This window comes from Musa acuminata, chromosome BXJ1-10 (genome assembly GCF_036884655.1).
Source record: "Musa acuminata AAA Group cultivar baxijiao chromosome BXJ1-10, Cavendish_Baxijiao_AAA, whole genome shotgun sequence".
In the NCBI taxonomy this organism is placed as follows: Eukaryota; Viridiplantae; Streptophyta; class Magnoliopsida; order Zingiberales; family Musaceae; genus Musa; species Musa acuminata.
Window position 1 is genome coordinate 31,006,746 of NC_088336.1, and position 18,853 is coordinate 31,025,598.

At 39.5% G+C, this 18,853-nt stretch overlaps 3 protein-coding genes across 5 annotated transcripts; 1 reads left to right on the top strand and 2 right to left on the bottom strand.

The window, feature by feature from the left end:
- Positions 1-1,407: 1,407 nt before the first annotated feature.
- Positions 1,408-4,856, top strand: LOC103969129 (probable protein phosphatase 2C 41). 2 transcript variants are annotated; one of them, XM_009382585.3, is made up of 6 exons: positions 1,408-1,547; positions 1,810-1,933; positions 2,490-2,729; positions 2,814-3,090; positions 4,184-4,338; positions 4,411-4,856. In XM_009382585.3, the coding sequence occupies exons 2-6, from the start codon at positions 1,895-1,897 to the stop codon at positions 4,549-4,551; spliced, it is 852 nt and encodes a 283-aa protein (XP_009380860.1). In that variant the 5' UTR covers positions 1,408-1,547; positions 1,810-1,894; the 3' UTR covers positions 4,552-4,856. The 2 variants fall into 2 exon arrangements, with proteins under 2 accessions (XP_009380860.1, XP_009380859.1); XM_009382584.3 differs by having other exon boundaries at positions 1,409-1,547; positions 1,701-1,933.
- A 448-nt stretch (positions 4,857-5,304) lies between these two features.
- On the bottom strand, positions 5,305-10,275 carry LOC103969130 (probable pectin methyltransferase QUA2). The gene is made up of 9 exons (XM_009382586.3): positions 9,835-10,275; positions 8,943-9,579; positions 8,723-8,852; positions 7,867-8,107; positions 7,123-7,345; positions 6,809-6,978; positions 6,428-6,731; positions 6,049-6,187; positions 5,305-5,832 (listed from the first exon to the last, which is right to left on the bottom strand). The coding sequence occupies exons 2-9, from the start codon at positions 9,557-9,559 to the stop codon at positions 5,677-5,679; spliced, it is 1,980 nt and encodes a 659-aa protein (XP_009380861.2). The 5' UTR covers positions 9,560-9,579; positions 9,835-10,275; the 3' UTR covers positions 5,305-5,676.
- Positions 10,276-14,970: 4,695 nt separating this feature from the next.
- Positions 14,971-18,475, bottom strand: LOC135596159 (haloacid dehalogenase-like hydrolase domain-containing protein At4g39970). Of its 2 annotated transcripts, none has more exons than XM_065088051.1 (11): positions 18,023-18,475; positions 17,817-17,910; positions 17,363-17,407; positions 17,200-17,250; positions 16,971-17,045; positions 16,851-16,884; positions 15,778-15,833; positions 15,603-15,666; positions 15,474-15,529; positions 15,340-15,386; positions 14,971-15,284 (listed from the first exon to the last, which is right to left on the bottom strand). In XM_065088051.1, the coding sequence occupies exons 1-11, from the start codon at positions 18,373-18,375 to the stop codon at positions 15,212-15,214; spliced, it is 948 nt and encodes a 315-aa protein (XP_064944123.1). In that variant the 5' UTR covers positions 18,376-18,475; the 3' UTR covers positions 14,971-15,211. The 2 variants fall into 2 exon arrangements, with proteins under 2 accessions (XP_064944123.1, XP_064944124.1); XM_065088052.1 differs by having other exon boundaries at positions 14,971-15,267; positions 18,023-18,473.
- Positions 18,476-18,853: the final 378 nt, after the last annotated feature.

Here is an 18,853-nt window from a genome sequence, read left to right on the forward strand (position 1 = left end):
TGTTATTCTTTCTCCCATCTTATTCTTCATTCTGCTGGTTAAACATGTCACATGATTTTAGGATTTGAAGGACATGATGGAGGACCCAAATATCGCACTGAATCCACAAATGGGACATTAACCCGACCCGACACATTACCACCATCCTTCCCCCACTGTCATAATGCACCATCCACTTGTTCTCTCTCTCTCTCTCTCTCTCTCTCTCTCTCTCTCTCTCTCTCTACAGGAGGTTGTACTACTTGTTAGCATTTGCAAGTTTCATCATGGCTACTAACAAAACCCTAATAATATATTGTCTCATAGATTCGATGTACTTGAGCAACATGAAGATTAAAGACATTTTGATTAGATATATTATCTCATGATGAGCAGATTAGATAGAGTGATAGACATTTTGATTGGATCAAATAAAATATTTTTTTTTCTTATTTTAAGTTTATAATATAGAACAATAAATCTGAAGAATCCAATAAAATATTGAGATCCTATTAAGTATGTTGAGAAATTCAATAAATTATTTTTATTTCCATCTCGATTTATTCTTCCCTTCTTGATTTTAGACATTAGGTTAGTAATATCTTGTTATAATTGAAAACTTTAATTATAGTAAAAAAATATTTATAAAATATAATTATCAAGTCTATCATCTATTAAGATTCGAGAATTGAAACAAGAATCTTTTGGAATCTATTCGAATCTCGTTCTATTTTTTTATAAAATTAAAATAATTAATTTTGAAGCCGAAACTATCATTTCACAATCTCATTTTATCCTTCTTATACCTTTATCTTTATAATATATATAATATTATTCTAGGCTCATCATGAAATAGATAATATCTTCTTTTTTTTCATTCCTCATCCGCTTCAAAATAAATTATAAAAACATTTATTGCACTTTAGATGTATGCATATGCATTAATTGTATTTAAAGGGTGGAGTTTCATGAGGTGTTATCATCCTCGTTTGATCCGATCCAATTGACCAAAATTAAAGCGGTTCAAACATGACTCGATTTGATCAAACCGAACCGGTGCACCGATGGGTCTGAGTTAAGACTCCAATCGTGTCGAACCGGGTCGCGGCCAGATTGGCCGAGTCGGATCGGTCCGATTAGTACGAACGTGTGCTCCACGGACCCGGTCGAAATAGACCAACACGTCACTCACACGTTAATGAGCTGTATTGTCTTCCCTATTTTTTATTCAGCTTCAAGTAAAAGACACGCGTATGGTCTTTGACGTGGCTTTTGGGTTGCTTCTGTCGCTCCTCTTCATCCCAAGCGTCAAAGGAATTGAAGTCAACCGTAGTGGCCGAGGTCTCGTTCGTGTTCCTGTTTGCAGTCAACCTTAGCGTGTTGATTTGTTGATTATCTTCTCTCTCTCTCTCTCTCCGCATGTGGCGACAGCTGACGAACTCGTTTGTCACCGAACGCGTAATTCCCCGGTTCCACTTCTCTCACAAGAAGCTACGTGTGGCCATACACTTCCTTGGATTTCTCTCCTCTTTCGTTGGTAACCTGGAACGGGGAGGTTGGTCGGTCCGGTAAGCAGATTAATGAAAATTTTGACCTTTTTCTCTTGCTGCTGTGGCCGGCTTTTTGTGGATTGGATTTGGTTCGTCGACTGGTGGATTTTCGTAGCAAAGTTGAGATTTTGTGAACCGAGCTTGGCTAAAAATTGTATCTTGGCATCCTAGGGGAGCGGAGATTGGGGATTTCCCGACGACAACCGCTGGGAGCGATGATTTCTTTCTTTCTCTATCGGGATTGTTGTAGATGATTGGTGTTTGGGTTTTTGAGGTGCAGGCTGTTGGCTCCGGCAAAAAAGAGAGGTTTTTCCGATTTGGGTTTGTCAAAATTTAGGAATCGCCAGTGAGGTGTGCGGATTTTGATGGATAAGATCGGCTGTCTGAGGTCCTGCTGTTCTCGGGTAACAATTTGGCTCATCTGAGCCCTGATTTTGCTCTTCTTTTATGTTAATTAAGATCCTAGAATTCCATTTTTCCTTTGTTTAATTTGGCTTATCATTCTTTCGCTGCTGAGTAATAGGGAAATATTATGTTTAAAGTTATAATTGGGCATCTAATAATATTTTGCTTGGGTATGGAAAATTTTAGATTGGAATAAAGGCACTTGCCCTTGTCCAAAGTGTTGGTTATACAAGTCTCTTGGTTGATTTGTGGGTAGAGACTTGGTTTTCTCTTCTCTTACTTGATATATTTCTTCTTGATTAATCTATCGAACTATAAATTTTTCGTGGAGTTTGTTTGTAGGACTAGATTTTCAGATTCTCATTTGAGTATCTGTCGGTCTTGTTTGAAGGAGAGATCTTAGTTTTCCAAAATCTTGTTTTGAATAAGTCACCAGTTCACTTTGATCATGTATTTCTATTAGCTAACAATTTAATAAATCATTGAATAGACAAAAGATTGTCTCATGAATCTTTTACCTAACTATTTTTGGCTGACACTGGCCATGCTATTCAGTTTGCAGGTCCCTCACTAACTGTTGGTAAAGGTAAAAATTCCCAAGCTCACATCAGGATTACTTATGGGTTTAGCCTACTAAAAGGAACAGCAGATCATCCTATTGAGGATTATCATGTGGCTAAATTTGTTCGCATGAGAGATCAGGAACTTGGTCTGTTTGCTGTGTTTGATGGCCATTTGGGTGATACTGTGGCATCATACTTACAGAAGCATTTATTTACCAATATCATAAAGGAGGTAACTTTGAGCTTATTTGTGTAGCATGGAATTAAAACTCATGGATGCACATGGAATAATGCAATATGTGTCGCTTCTTTCTAGGAAGATTTCTGGACCAATCCTGATATAGCCATCAGAAGGGCCTATGAGAAGACTGATAATGAGATACTCTCTCATAGTCGTGATTTGGGGCGTGGTGGATCGACTGCTGTTACTGCAATTCTTGTAAACGGCAGCAAATTGTGGGTGGCTAATGTTGGTGATTCACGAGCTGTTCTGGCCACGCGTCGAGAGGTGATACAGATGACAACGGATCATGAACCGAATTCTGAACGTGAGCGTATTGAAACAAGGGGTGGATTTGTTCTTAACATGCCAGGTTAGTCGGGCACCTTTCTCTTTTAGTTATGTTTTGTGGAATAGTAGAAAATATGGAGTAATGAAATGCCAGTGGGTCATTGCTTTGGTTTTCTTTTTATGATGAAAACCAAAATTTATGCAATTTTATCTCTGCTCAAATTTGTTGTTGTTTCATAAGTCCTTTGAGTGCTTACCAGTTACAAGTACTCGTAGAAGGCTTTATTAATTTAATGAATCATTTAAGTGAAGGTCTTCAACAATTTCTAAAGATGATCCCTTTTGAATGAAATGGTTTCTCTATGATTTTTCAGTTTTTTTATCTGTAACTATTCTTGTATATGTGTTGTTTCATCAGTTGGCGAATAGAATTGTTCCTTGTAATAGATTGATGAACTAACTCTTTTACCCTTAAGTCTCAGAAATAGCTTATACAGGATAGTCAACTATTGAAGGTAATTGAGTTGATATAGAGAAAAAGAAACTTGTAAGTAGTAACCCACATAAACTAACAATTTGGACTTGTTTTTTTCAAGTGAAACGGAGAATATGAACTAATGCTAACTGTAGGAAAAGCTGAATAAAATGCATAAGTCAATGCGTCCTCTTAATGATTTCATGTGAAGTTTGATATATCAGCTGCTTCCCTTTTCAACTCCAGTCGAAGATTCATTCAGGTTAGACGGAACTGGTGAGCTGGATATGTAGTTAAAATGCGTATGTTTATGCATGTTTGCTAAGTAGTTTAAATCACAAGGAGCAATCCAAGTTATACGGTTGTCCTGAACGACTTCTCTCTTGCTTTGAAATCTTGATTGTATGTGTCACGAAATGAAACATACTAATAAACTGTTTAAAGTTCTGCATCTCTTTTATATAATGATTTATGTTTGCAAGAAAAGCATGTCATACTAACTAAAGCTTTTGAAATTGATATTACCTATTATCCTCGAACTTAATCAGAATTGTTATAGACAATTTTCACCAGCTTGACATTTTTTTCTTTGACCACATCATGATAGAAGGTTCTTTTTCAATAGTGCAATTTGCTCTTGCCATCCTATAGGACATTCAAGGATTCCTTTCGGTTTAGTTTAATACTAATGAACTTTCAGGGGATGTCGCAAGAGTTAATGGGCAATTAGCTGTTTCGCGGGCTTTCGGAGACAAGTGCCTCAAGCCACATTTAAGTTCAGATCCTGATATACAAGTTGAAGACACAAACTCAGAAGCAGAGCTGCTCATCCTTGCAAGTGACGGCCTCTGGAAGGTTATTTATCATAAGTTTCGGCATTCACTAATCATTTAAGTTTGCCACATACTTACAGCAACTTTTCACCAGGTGATGAACAATGAGGAGGCTGTTGATCTTGCAAGAAAATTCAAGAATCCACTATCAGCAGCCAAGCGGCTGACTCTGGAAGCTTTCAACCGAGATAGTAAAGATGACATATCGTGCATTGTTGTTCGATTCAAGCGGTAGGATTCAGTCATAAACCTCATAAGATGGTCATCAAGAGCTTCATTACTTTACAGATGCTTGTATGACTTACTACTCGTGCTGTTTTCTTGTAAATGCTTCTATAAGTTCATGTATATCAGGTTCTTTTTTGTACAAACCAATCATGTTTTACTAGTGCATATATGGAGACTGCAAAACTGTGATAAATCTGATATTTTTTTCAGAAGGTGATGAGAAGGGTCATGTAGTGTCCTGCTGGTTATCAAGTATAGAGATTGGTATTATGCTTGCATATAAATTGAATTGAATTGGATTTTTCTTTATCATTTTTTGGTGGTTTCCTTACTTTTGCATGCCAAATTGTCGAGTAAATATATTGAGAAAAGGTTCTGTCATCTAATATACCTCGTGATTTTATTGAGAGCAAAACATTATGCAGGCTGTGGCTTAGCATTCAGATTCACATGCTTGTTGGAGGACAAAGTTCAGATGAAGGTGTTTCTCAGATGATCCAAGAAACTAAAGTTGGATGAGAACAATCAGATCCCGCTGTTCTCATCAATCACAATTCTTACTTTTAGACTAATCAGGAAAATATTACTTACTGCTAGAAAAACAGGAGATACATGAAAGAAATCATCAGTCTGTCATCCTCTGACAAATCAGATCTATGCTTTTTTTTGTCTTCCTCTCTTTTTTCCCTCTTAAAACTAATAACCATGGAGCTATGAGATGTACAAAAAGAAAGAGAAAGTGTTGCTTCAAAGAAGAAGATTAATAAGAGAAAAAGAATAGTTTTTTGCTGGCTCTCTGCCTTCAACCATGTAAATTACAGCAGTCATTCCTTAACCAGTATACTTCTTAGCAACATAAATTTTTAGGCTGCTTGTTCATATATTTATGCCAAACATGGCAAACTTGACCTACCCTATGCTCTCTGATGCAAATTTATTGCCTAATTACATAGCCCATGCGAACCTTGCGGTTCCGCAGGAGTGCAACATTGGTTGTTGAAGAATCTTCGCCTCACCACTGTCTGTGTTCTTGCTTCTGATTCTACCTTTTGCATGATGAGAAATTTATGGAAACCACCATCCACATGTGACCAATGATTTATCCTATGCCGAGCTGTTGTAATTGTATGAGTTACTGCTGCTTCCTAAAGAACGGCTTCTGACAAACCAGGAGCTTTTTGTCACTGCTACTGTCGAGCTCCACCATGCGGGCATCCCATCTCAGCTGTGTTGTCATTGATCTAGCAGCTTCAACAAGATGTGCCGCATCGCGGATTATCACCCAACCCTACAATTGTGCCAGCACCAATATTGGATCAAAGTACATCGCGCCACATTAACTGAATGAATATAGTTCAATATTGTAATGAACTAGGTACAAACATGTTGTGAAGTTGCCAAGGACTTCATGATTACATCTCCTGATAGTTATTCAGCTCAGAATGATGCATCAATGCTGAGTAGCATATAAAAAGTTCCACAGGAAGAAGAAACTGTAATGTACCTCGGGTCGTAGAATGCGGTCAATCTCTAAGAAGATGTCGAGCATGGAACACCTATGCTTTTGGCGAGTCTCGAGAGACAGCAATCCATCAGCATGCACCATATCATAAGTTCTTGGATACGTTGGAAATGCTTCACACCTAATGAAAAATGTATCGATTAGATTACCGAACCACTATAAAACGATATAGTATCTAGAAGAGCTACATTTAATATTAATATCAGGATTCTTATCAACTATTCCAATACCCCTTGAACATGATGACAGGAAAAAGGCTTTTGAATATTTATGTATCATTACAGGTCAAATCAAGGAAAAATATACAGGTGTGAGGCTGCAACATATGAAGAAAAAAATAAGTGGTTTTAGCGGCTCATACCAATCATGCTGAACACCAATAAACCCCCTGTCGAAAATCAATGGGAGATAGTTCGGGCCACTTGTAGGCACAACATTCATCACCCACACGGATTTTCCGGCATCCAACAAAGCAGCATTAAAACCACCAAAATGAGCATTCATATCAAGAACATTTCTAAGCATGTTAAATGGCGGGGATGGGTCCTCATCACCAGGTCTCTTTGGATGATCCGAAAATATAAGAGGTGAAAGAAGTGACCAAAAATTATGAATCACCGAATTCCAATTTGCAGCATCCTCAGCGAAGTCCTCAAGGTGTATTCCTGATCAGACGAAATGTTAAAGAAGCATTTACATATCATGCAACAGGGAAACTTCATCAGCTGAATCTTGTATTTACCATGTATATCAAGTTCAGTTGAATTCAGTCTAGCTCGAGAAGGCCAGGGTGTACGACACTCGATGGGAATCCACCGCCGACTTCTTGTCCCTGCTATACAGGGATTGAGTGGTTGGTAATATGGAGATTCAACATCATGGCTTCTACCACAAACTGCAGGTCCAGCCTTCCTGTAAAAAGTAAACACATAGCATTATGAATAATTGGGAGTCATTAACCATTTCTGTTGTTGCATTAAAGGACCACAGTTAGATTTCCCCCATGACGGAAAAATATGAGCAATACAACAAAAATGGATTTGGAGGAGTCAATACCTAGAACTGTAACATTTCCTTCTGCTAGTCTTCTTCCAGACAATTGTTTCATCTTGCTGTGACAACATATCCCAGCAAAGATTTTCAGCAAAATCATGAATCAGTGACCACTTCTTTTGATTTTCTTTTTCACGTTGGGATCTATGAGTATTCATTTGCGAAGTCCAGACAAAGTAACCCCCAGGTCTCAAAAGTCTGTCGACTTCAACTAGGAAAATACCATCTGCCCTGATATCAACATTTTAGCAACCGAAGCCCAATACATATAGGATAGACTAACATACAATTACAATATGCGAAAGAGGAAGAAGGAAAAAGTGGTAAAAGTACTCAATTTTAAAAACAGGAAAGAAAAAAAAGGTACTTTCATTCATCCACCTTTTACTGCCCTTTGAGATGTTTAACAATGAAGATGCAAGGTTATAATACCACGATTTTATGGAAACATGTTAATTATCTGCAGATCATATGGCACTTCATTATATTAGTATACACTGACAATAATTTTTATTGCTATAAATTGTACTCAGTTTGTCAGCACAAAAGTAAGGTTATGTTGTCTTTGTCAATCAGATGTCATCTTAGGAGATAATAATGTTGTATTTCTTGAATGTTGTCCTGAATGGTGGAAGCTTGACCAAGTTGACTACAATCAACTTGCAAGAGAAATAAAAGACAGAAGAAAACATATGACAAGTTTCCCCTAATTCTAAATTAAGAAAAAAATAATAAACGAACACTAACCATTTTTCTCCCACTCAATCTCACATCTTGCACAGTGCAGCATATCAAAAGAAAGGTACGGATATGGCAACTGTCTTGATGAAAATGAACCGATCATGGCAGGAATGCCTCTCTCGAGTGTTAGTTGAACTTGACTACCCGATGCCTCATAATTTGCGATGCACATGGTCAAGAGCTGCTTTGAGAAGAGATGTGCTCCAAAGCTTCCAAAACCACACCCTATGTCTAGAACAGTTCTTATCTGGAAAGTCAACACTAATATGTCAACGATATCTATATAGAGAATTACAAAAGCAACAATAGATGCTGCCATAATGATAAACATGAAGCTTAATTAGCATGGAGGATTACAAAAGTGACAATAAATGATACCATAAAGATAAACAAAAAAACCTAACTAGCATTACAAACATTTTTAATATCAAATGCAGATGAAAGTTGAAGACAATTACTAATTAAAATTATTTTAAGAATAATTTGACTGAAAGCTAAGCCAGACAGATGAAGATCGACAAAGGAGGCTTTTTCTTAAGGATCCATGAAAATTGACAAAGAAAGCGAAGATGATCAACTTATTTCTATAGAATACCTAAAGCATCAACTACATGTTAAGTAAGACAGATGCCAGAAATGTTCATGAGAATATGCTTATAACAGGTTAATGTATTTTGTGAGTGAGAAACAACTACAACTTATTAACTCGTTGGTGCGACTGATGCAGCAAAATAATGACCTTATGTACATTGTATTCAACTTTTGTTGTCTCCTATATTTAAAGTTTCTTCCCTTGATCTGCAAAAGCTAATTCAAATAAACAAACAGATGGCTCTCATACAGTGAAAAGAATGGCACTTACCCCAGACTCGATGAAGTTAGATTCGCTCGGCAACCCAATCATCTCTGCTATTTGATGAGTATAATCTTCTACACCATCAACCATGAGGGAGCCAGAACGGAAAGAGATCTGCTCTTCCTCCACCATCATCCTACCAACGCCCAGCTTATTAGTCACATATATTATATAAGTGATGATCAAAACAATGTACAGAAAAAGAAAATAATAATATCCATTCTACCTCTTGGTTAAGCTCCCAGAGGAGAATTCGTGTCCGGTGATCTTGACATTCTCCTTCCAAATGATGTCCCTCCCACCTGGCCACCTCAGTGGAATTCTGTAGTTCCTTGGAGGAAGAATCAAACAACCCTTCTTGGCATCAGGAACACAGTTTCTTTCATACTCAATTGGCACCAGGGGATCTACCAAATCAAAATCCTCGGAGACATTGTTATAACAAGGGGCATAGTTCTCATACTCAGGCGGGCAGAATTCCAAATCTTTCAACCGTGCAATTCCAAGCGAGAGCTCTCCGATCTCTGTGAGATCAGCGACAACCTGTTCCTGGAGGCGCCGGTAGCCGTGGTGGATGTTGCCCCTAGAGGAGGTGGAGATGGAGATGGCCCAATAGAGGGAGCTAGAGAGCGAAAGTACGATAAAGACGACTAGACCCAGCTTAAGGAAGGTAAAAATGAGACTTTGCCGGCTTCGATTTGTTCCAGCGGGGCTCATGAGCTCGTGGCCGAACCCATTCTCCCCTAAATCCTTTGCCTGATAGCTCACATCAAAGAAGTCATGGCCGTTGCCGCCGCTTCCCCTTCCGCCACCGGAGAACCCACGGTACAGCGGCCTCGACATCGCCTTCTTCCCTGCTCCAACTGCAATTCAGAAGAAACTCAAATTGAGGTTTCATCAGAAGGAAAACACAAAAATATTACTCCTTTCCACCTAAAAGCAGAAGAATGTGACTGTGAACGGGAGCTGTAAGTACCGGAGAAGAGGGAACGGAGAGATTGGATGGCCTTGCATCCCAGAACAACATTAAAAGCCATGGAATGGCACCAACTACCTCATAAATACCGCAAAAACATGGCGAAAAAGTGGAAGTTTTCTAAAGGGGGGAATTCCCCTACCTCAGTTCCGTTTCAGTAAAGCGCGCAGGATTGCGCCTCGACTTCTATCTTCTATTGTTCAATAGAGCCCAACGTTGATTCCGATACCACGGGAACGCAAACCCGAAGGCATGAAGCAATTCAAGGAGCAAACTTTACAAAGGGGTCGTCGACTGAACGGAAGAGAGCGCCAGAAAAATCCCAGCTTTTTTTCAGAATGGAGATCTCAAGAGCTCTGCCCCCCCCGCAGCCATCTCACCATCCCCAAAGAACCTTTATCTTGGGATTCTCTTTCCTCCTGATTTCTTCGCCGCCCTCGCCCTCGCCAACCAAATGGCGAGCACAGCATAGAAGAGGATACGGGAGATCAGTCCGCCTTCTTTCCTCTGTCTCTCTCTCTCTCTCTCTCCCACTCCCACTGCTGTTCTCCTGGCTCTCCTTCACGAGCCTCTCTTATGTCACTCTGCCCCGAACAACACTAATATAATAATGAGAATAGCATTCAGTTCTCAACAGTAAATAGGATTTCATGGAGTCCAGCAATGCTTGTAAAGTTCGGTTCTTGAGAGGACGGTGAGTTACCTCAGTGCTAAAAGATCTCGTTGAAGTTTTGTTTTTTTTTCTCGGAAAGAAAATTTATGTCTCCATCACAATATAATAAACCAATAATATATAGAGAAAACGGAAATAATCATTGCAGATCAAAGAAAGGGTTACACTCCTATGGGTTTTTGCAACTGCATTGCAGAAAGGTGGATTTAAGTATGCAGGATATGGCTTTAGGAAAGGGATTTTGGGAAATCTGACATCAAAACAACTGTGGTCTCCACTTAAATTTGCAGACATAATGAAGTAGATTTTGCAGAGCTATAAGAAAATGAGGCATCTGAAGCAACATTTTGAGATGGCACCACCACCACATCATAAAGTATACTAGCCATCTTCTCAAGAAGAAGTGAGAAGCACCTCAAGATCATTCAAGATGGCTCAAAACTGGCACTCCCAGTGGAAAAAATGAGCAATTAATTCCTCTCTCAGAATGATCCCAAACAGTTTTACGAGCAAACACAAAGGAGTAAAATTGAAAAACCACCTTCTATTTTCCAGAAAACAGAAAGGTTGGACTCGTCAATGAGTCCACATTTTTTGTGGCATGAGCTCATTTAATTAGCGCGCGCACACACCTCTTTAAGAGGTAGCACACGGTTCAACAATGGAGGTGGTGAGTTGGGCACTCCCATGCTTCTTTAATGGAGGCGGTGCGAGCGCATTACCGCTCTTCTATCAGACTAGTATCTGCCCTACCATGACAGTTGACCTGAGAGGGCACCTGTGGGTCCCGGGTGCCACGCGATGGGTGGGTGAGGCGGGTAGTCGATCGGGGTCGGTGTAGGAACCGTTTCGTCTTCGTCGTGACGGGCGAGATATGAACGCGCGACGCCGATACGGCACCCGTTACGACAAACCGCGTCGGGCCGTGTCGGGGGCCCACCTTACGCCGCCGAAGCGTCTGCGTGGCGCTATGGTCACCCCGTGATCGGGTGTCTTTACCACGAAATGACTTGTTTACCCTAAACACTATAAAAAAATTACGAGAAGGCCAGCCTGCCGCGGTGGCGATTCCGTGACGTGATTGGCCTCGTTTCGTGGGACTCAAGGACGTCACGGAAACCGCGTAAATTCCACCTCGGAGACGGTGGAATCCGTACCTTTCCCAAACAGCGCACACGAAATCTCGCGCATAAGCACCCATTCTTGACGTCATAAAGCGACACGAGACGTCATCATTGCCGTGTAGCGAGCCTGTCGTCTATGCCGCGATAGATAGCGAAAGTTGCAGGTCGGAGACTGTACCCTCGTGATCCTATACATCACATTCTCTCCTCAGCTCCCGTACACTCCCATGTATTTTGAAGAATAGAACACGTTATACTGCATCACTATTTGATTCTTCCGCTAAATTCGGTATGACGCTGAAGTTAAGTCTCTTCCATCGGAGATGTCACCCTTCCATGTCCCGAGACAATAATGGAGGAGGAGGTTCCATGGCTTGTAGCTCTCCAAAGGCTGATATGTAGGAGAACAGACAAAGGACATATTACGCCCTCAGTCCCTTTCTCAAGGAAACAGCATGCATGTCATGGATTCCCTCGCCTACAACTTGGCTCTTTGGTCCCCTTAGTGTCCGTATATTTTCCAAGAAAACCTACCGACACTTGGTCCACGAGCTTAATCTTATTTCTCTAATGTAGCATCTGAAGGAAGGGGGGAGTAGATAATGAATCTGCATTAAGGTTTTACCATTCATCCTTAAGAATTATTCCAATAAGATTTTGGATCAGCCTTGCAACTCGAGGTGAGTATCGTAAGTATGATGATGGTCACCATCACATCACACTAGTGGAATGCATGAATGAGAGGCTATGGGGGGATGCATATCTTCTTTCGACACACTAAGTTGGCCGAATAATTAAGCATGATCATAGCAGTTACTACTCCAAAAGAACCAAGTATGATTTGAAGAGGGTGATTTAAGAAGGCAATAGTGGGGAGGTAGACTTCCACAGCAAACAGTGGGGTCACATCACTGGCTGGATTTGACACCATGGTCAATGTCAACAGTTGGGGCATTTCTTTGTATTAGAATGAGTTGTGGCATCCCCACTAGTGACATTTTGATCATTATGATTAAGATATGTTTGGCTTTGAGGCAAGTGACTGAGGACCCAATTGTTAGAAACAAGTATTTAATTACCTGTTCTTAGTATAGCACAATTATATTCATTTTCGAATGGTTTTGGAACATCAGCTTGTTGCCTTTGCTTGTATTATTATTGTCTAAATAATAGCCATGTCCTCACAAAAAAAATTACTTAAAATAACTAGAGAAATAAGAAACAGTGAGATTAATCTTTGTCAGACAATGTGAAATGATTAGGAGTAATGATGTGAGAATATATAAAAGAGAAACCTTATGTATATGAATTGATTTCCCCCTTTGACATAACAACTTGTAGCCCATGAGTAACCTATACTATGATTATAATCAAATACTATTCCCTTGGATCCTTGTGACACCAATCTGTATAGCTGTATGGTTATTATACATCTTAAGAAACTATACTACTTGAGGACAATGAATAGAGATATCCTACTAATTGATGATCCTATTTGTTTAAGGGGAAATCAGTAATCCAGAATAGTAGATAGCACTAAATCAAGAATAAATAGACTGTTGACATGTTAAAAGTGGTGTTAGTTTCTGTGATGGATACAGCATGAGCTCCATCTAGTGGAAGAGAAAGAGAATGAGTAGAGCTTTGGACATTGTCCATGGATAGGTAGGAATGTGGAAGATATTGTTTGGTGAAATAACAATTCATGTTGTTCAGTGCAAGTCAAAGAAGCTGTGGTGAAATAACAACTCATGTTGTTCAATGCAAGTCAAAGATGCTATGTGAGCAGCCCTCCACAAAGAGATGGGGGTCACACAAATGGCAGGCTGCTTGGCTGTTGTTGTTGACTTGTGTTTTGTCTGTGAGGCAAAGTGCAGCCTACCCTAACAAGGATTTGTGTTAGGGAGGCACTTGTGATGTGGATTTCTTGCTGTGATATTTCTACTTGCATGAAGGATTTTGAGGCCACTTTCTTTAAATTTTATTAAGGTAATTGTTATGGTAATTATGACATGGGTAAAGAACTCATAGTACATCATGAGTTCAGTACCTACTTTATCTGTGGATCCAATAATATGTACCATTTATCATAGAGAATACTATCATGTTGTTTTTCCTTACATGGTACAATAATATTGTCATGGACTCAAAGAAAAAGAATTTTCTCCTTTTATTTCTAATCCTGTTATAGTAATTTTAATACTTTTACTGTTCACTAAGAGACAAAAAAATTATTTATCTGTTCTTGAGATATTATAATTAATATATATATATATATGCATAATTTAAATTTAGAGAGATAAATATGAAAAACACTTAGTTTGGAGGGATATATTTATTATAGATGCAGTTTTGCCTAAGTTCAAATTGTGGATCAGAGGAATAAAAGATGAAGATTAATTTGTGGATATTTGATAGATTTTAGTAACTAATGCTAAAGAATTTTGATTAGATAAAGAGAAGTGGACCTGTGACAAGGACTGGTGTCACACCATTCCAGGCTGTTGGATAATGGTTAGGCTTGATGGGTACATCAATGCCACAGCCATAACTAATCAATGATTAAGATGACCCACTAATTCACCTGTTCTTTTAGTCCTCTTGCATGTCATATGATTTCCACTGAGATGTATTACCAGACTATGAAATTTTGTGTCCTCAAAATTGATGTCACAGCATGTTTTTTTTATTGTTTGTCCTCATTTTATTTCTCCTCATTGTTTTCTTTCTTTTCATGAAATGAGAGAGTTATGTTCCCCTTGTGATCCCTCTATTTTCATGTTTGGACTTGTGATTTGACTCTTAAAAGAGCAGATTTGTCAGGAAACTACTGCACAGTCCTATATTATATTAAACACCAGAATCTGTTAACAGAGACCATTAGATCACATTTGACAGTTCCACGTTTCATATAAATTGACTCAGGAAGATGAAAAGATCATTGCAATTCCTACATTTTATTGTATATTACACACTCAAAGCAAACTGCAGGGAAGAAGATGTGGAGGATACAGACAGACATGAACAGTTCTGTGAGAGATTTTAGAACGAAAGCATGGTAATTACATAATATGCAATCATGCAAAAGCCAATTGAGGTGTTCAAGATTCCATACGTAGCGATCTCAACTTCCTACAGGAATCCCCTTCGGTTTGGAAGGGTTTGCAGGCATGAACAGTTCATGAATAGGTATTGTCATTTAAGAGAGAGGAGCCAAAACAAGGACAAGTCGTCCTTGGAACGCACAGCCCAGTAATGATGGACTGTTCTGCCGTCTCACCTATGGAGATTCTGCTGCATCCCTACCAAAGCAGACAGCCGTCGATACCGTGAGCTACTCTACTCGTGGGAGAAAATTACCTATGCAGTAAATTCCTGGACACCAAGAAATTTGACTTCTAATGGTTTGTTTGAGTTGAACTCGATGCACAAGCGACTGCTGGGCACTTCTTCATGCCGAACAGAATCAGAGTACATCAAGTAGATGTTAATTCCAGCATTTGAAAGGAATGCATGGATAAGAATGTTCATAAAGCTATCCAGAATATAGGACAGGCCAATCGGAAATGAAATAAAAGTGTTACATTAACATTCTTCCGACTTGGAACTTCAATCAACTGCCCCACATAATATTGGCCTATTGGTAAATATGAACAGGTAACCATGAGCCGGGTTTGGCAATGGAAGTAACCGGCTGAAATTGACGAATAAATCAGACAGATTCATCTAGCCAGAAGCAACAAGAGCATTTTGAAGTAACAATTTAAGGTCCTCAAGCCTGCAACCACCGAAAAGCTTCACACAGCCGAATCCCAAAGAAATTGCATTCACAAACAACACAGGCACATACCTCACATTACTCAAATCCGGGTACGTCGCAATTGCATCACTGAAGTCCTATATTAATAAAGAAGCTATATATCATTACAAACTCAATGTCCTATATGTTAAGGGGTATAAATCTGGAAAGAGAGCAAAGATCACCTGGTTGGCGGTAGAAGATGTATATGTAATTATACATGACATTCCAGCCCCACTTGCTGCCTGATAAATGAGGAGAAGTTCTGGTCAAAATCTGTAGTAATAGTTGCTTTTGCATGTAAAGTAGAAAACTTGCCTGAAGTCCAATGACACTATCCTCTATGACCAAACAGTTCCTTGCTTGCAAACCTAATGTCTGGGCATTAATAAAGAAGCTTTTTTGTTCAATACAATTTGTAGAGCAAGTTCTAGATTCTTTGGTAAAATCCACTTAACAAGACTGTAAACCACCATTCTATGGAATTACCTTTAAAGCCGTAATATATATCAATGGATCAGGTTTTTTGGCTTTGACATCATCACCTGCAAAAACAATTTTTTCGTTAAGGAAAATGCAGTTTGTACCTCAGCTTATATGATATACCAGTTATTCTAATTAATTTCAATGAAAATGGTCAGAATCATAAGCAAAATTGTTACATCCATGCATTTATGATGGACTCATTGGAAGTTGGAACTCATGACCCGTACGTGTTTGAGGATCAATCTCAATATCCTTCTTTCACTGGTGGCATAACAGTCTTCCACTAATGGCACGTTTGCTGAGTGAAAACATGGCATTATTTGTACAAATCCATTTGTGCATCTAAATGGGTAGAAATGTGGCCAGATCCTAATCTGGGTACCCATAGTGTTCTAGATCTGGATACAGATCGAAAACTTTGATCCAAATATGGAACAAGTTGGACGATTGAATTGAAAGAAAGAGATGTCATTAGGGACATTCTGTGCAAATCCTCCATTTCTCTTCCTTTCTCTTTCAAGCCTCCTATCCTCGTTTTGTGGTTTTAATTGTCATATAGTGTCTCACTGAAATTAATACAACATTACGTGGGTGAACTATATTTTACATAATATTCAAATGATCTATTTAGTGATATAATGCATAAAGTTTATAACTGAAAATTGAGTATGCAACGAATTGGATTGGTAGCATATGATCATGTAGGTATTTGTGTCTGCTTAGGGAGAAAACATAAAAAGAAATCAAAACTGCCCAGAGCAGTATTTATATTCATTAACCATAGGTGAATAAGGTAAGCTTATGGTGAGAACCAGAGCCGCAAAACCTATCAAGATGTGAACTAATTTTATCAATCTTGAGCTGACACAGACAACTTTTAACTCCAGCAGAAGTTCTGATACAAGTTGCTAACCATTTCGTATCAAGAAAGCAACCATGTGTGGAGAAATATTTTATCTATTCACAACAGAAGCAGTGGATAGAAAGACATAATAGTTGAACACTTCCTATTTATATGCAATGAAAAACAACATAAAAAAACAAGCATATAGTGTTGCATATTGAAATGAAAGTACCTGCAAGGAAGCAGTCAAGTCCTTGGAATCTCTCCTACAAGAACCACAAAAACGTGATGTCAACATATACGGCGCACACTAGATATAGAAAAATGATAAAGTTTTAGAAGAAAGGATTACTAGTCCAAGAAGATTCTCTAAGCTCAGAATAACTGAACTCTTTGTTGCTGCAGAGCAAACAGCAACCTTAATACCCTGCATTTTCAGAAGTCATGCACCATAAATTAATGTCTGATAATCATTAAAACACATTACAACATCTTGATGGATGACACAAAACAAGATGATGGCCAACAATCAAAAGTAGATATGCAGTTAGTTATGGCTTTGTGTCTGCAAAGTTTATTACCGCACCCTTGGCATCATCCATTAATTGCAAAACACCGGGTCGAGGCTCGACCTAGTCACAGAAACAAAGCTATGGTAATTGTGATGTATTTTTGAATCTTAACATCATCAGCGAATTTATTGTCATAAAGACTTGGTAGCAGTGATGAGAGACTAATACTTACAGAGCCAGATCTAATTATTTCTTTGTACCTTTCGGTCTTCCAATCCTGCAAAAACAATGATCCAATTGTCTAGTAATAAGCATGTTTCCAAGTGATCAAAACAACATCAAAACTATCAAACAGTTATACATTGAAATGACATGGATCAGATCAACTAAAACGTATATGGTGGTCATCCATGCCTCCTCATAGTTCTCTTGGGCAGTGTAGTGGTGCTAAATTGGCGAAAGATTTGTGTGGACTATCTAACCGGTTTCAAACAAATGAATGTAGTACACGGACCATTAAAGGCACCAACCTTATTCTATTGCTTGCACTTTTCCCAATCCATCGAACTCAATAATTCAGTACAATCAATCATCAATTACCAACTTGTCAAATCCTCTTTTTGGTTTCAGAATAAAAGAAATTCAGTGGGAACCAAAAAACATGCAAAGATGTTGATTTCACTCGCCTGGAGGACGTCGACCAACTTTTCCCTGTCTGAATCACTGGCTGGAGGTGTCTCAAAGATAGAAGAAGAGGGCCACCCATTCTCACCGAAGTACCTGCGATCCCGATCCCCACCCAAATTTAGGTTATCAATTTACCATCAAGAAACAAAACTAGACGAAGAGGCAACGGAAATAAATTGACGAGAAGAGGAGTAAGTGCGAGGACCATCTCATCTTGGGCTTGCCACCGCCGATGAGATTCTGGAGCTCGTCGTAGAACTCGGAACCCCAGTGAAGAGGCTGGGAGGAGGACGGGGGGCAACGGACGGCGAAGTGTTCGAAGGCATCGTTGTAGGCCTGGCGGTGGAGGTGCTCCGATTCGAGGATGACGCCGTCGCAGTCAAAGATGAGGGCTTGGAGTGGGGAGGGGGAGGAGGAGGCGGCGACGGCCAACGGACGAGGGGAGCGAAGACGGGGGCTATGGGGTAGGCGAAGAGGCGAAAGGGCGAGGCGGTGAGGAGACGGGAGACGACGAGAGAGTGGGGAAGGGGAGGGGATAAGAAGGGAAGCGGAGGCCATGCCGTCGCTACCGATGCTTCTATCCGATGCGGTTTCGTCCTCTTATTTGAAACGAGAGGCAAAAGGAGAAGGAACCAACGACCAACGGCAACGGAGGAAAGGGGCACAGATCGGAGATGAGGCGTTCGTGGCGTTAAATCGACGGCCCAACTCGAACCCAACCGCTACTCGCCTTTGGATGTGTGACATACACACATATGTACATGTACAAGTATATATATACTAAATACGTTATGTATTTAGTATATATTTGTGTACATACATATGTGTATATATACATCGCATTCGTCTCGGTCGCCATGATGTTTGGTCCGAAGGTAGTGTTCGAGTCTAACTCAACCTAATTCTCTAGCGGGTTAGATTGGATCCACATCAAACATTTCTTTTCTTGCTATTGTTGTTTGATCCGAAAAGTTCGACACCAAATCAAACGTTCAGTTCAGTCAATCCTATGTGATGGAATCAGCTTGATTCATAT

What these genes read in the sequence shown, in the direction of transcription:
- LOC103969129 (XM_009382585.3), top strand. Translation starts at nt 1,895, where the DNA reads ATGGATAAGATCGGCTGTCTGAGGTCCTGCTGTTCTCGG. An exon ending in TGAGGTCCTGCTGTTCTCGG is followed by an intron (nt 1,934 to 2,489) that starts GTAACAATTTGG and finishes CATGCTATTCAG; the next exon opens with TTTGCAGGTCCCTCACTAAC. An exon ending in ATTTGTTCTTAACATGCCAG is followed by an intron (nt 3,091 to 4,183) that starts GTTAGTCGGGCA and finishes ATGAACTTTCAG; the next exon opens with GGGATGTCGCAAGAGTTAAT.
- LOC103969130 (XM_009382586.3), bottom strand. Translation starts at nt 9,559, where the DNA reads ATGTCGAGGCCGCTGTACCGTGGGTTCTCCGGTGGCGGAAGGGGAAGC. An exon ending in AGGAAATGTTACAGTTCTAG is followed by an intron (nt 6,979 to 7,122) that starts GTATTGACTCCT and finishes TACTTTTTACAG; the next exon opens with GAAGGCTGGACCTGCAGTTT. An exon ending in ATTGGTGTTCAGCATGATTG is followed by an intron (nt 6,188 to 6,427) that starts GTATGAGCCGCT and finishes ATTTTTCATTAG; the next exon opens with GTGTGAAGCATTTCCAACGT.
- LOC135596159 (XM_065088051.1), bottom strand. Translation starts at nt 18,375, where the DNA reads ATGGCCTCCGCTTCCCTTCTTATCCCCTCCCCTTCCCCACTCTCTCGT. An exon ending in TAGAGAATCTTCTTGGACTA is followed by an intron (nt 16,885 to 16,970) that starts GTAATCCTTTCT and finishes TGGTTCTTGTAG; the next exon opens with GAGAGATTCCAAGGACTTGA. An exon ending in CCGGATTTGAGTAATGTGAG is followed by an intron (nt 15,285 to 15,339) that starts GTATGTGCCTGT and finishes GGCTGTGTGAAG; the next exon opens with CTTTTCGGTGGTTGCAGGCT.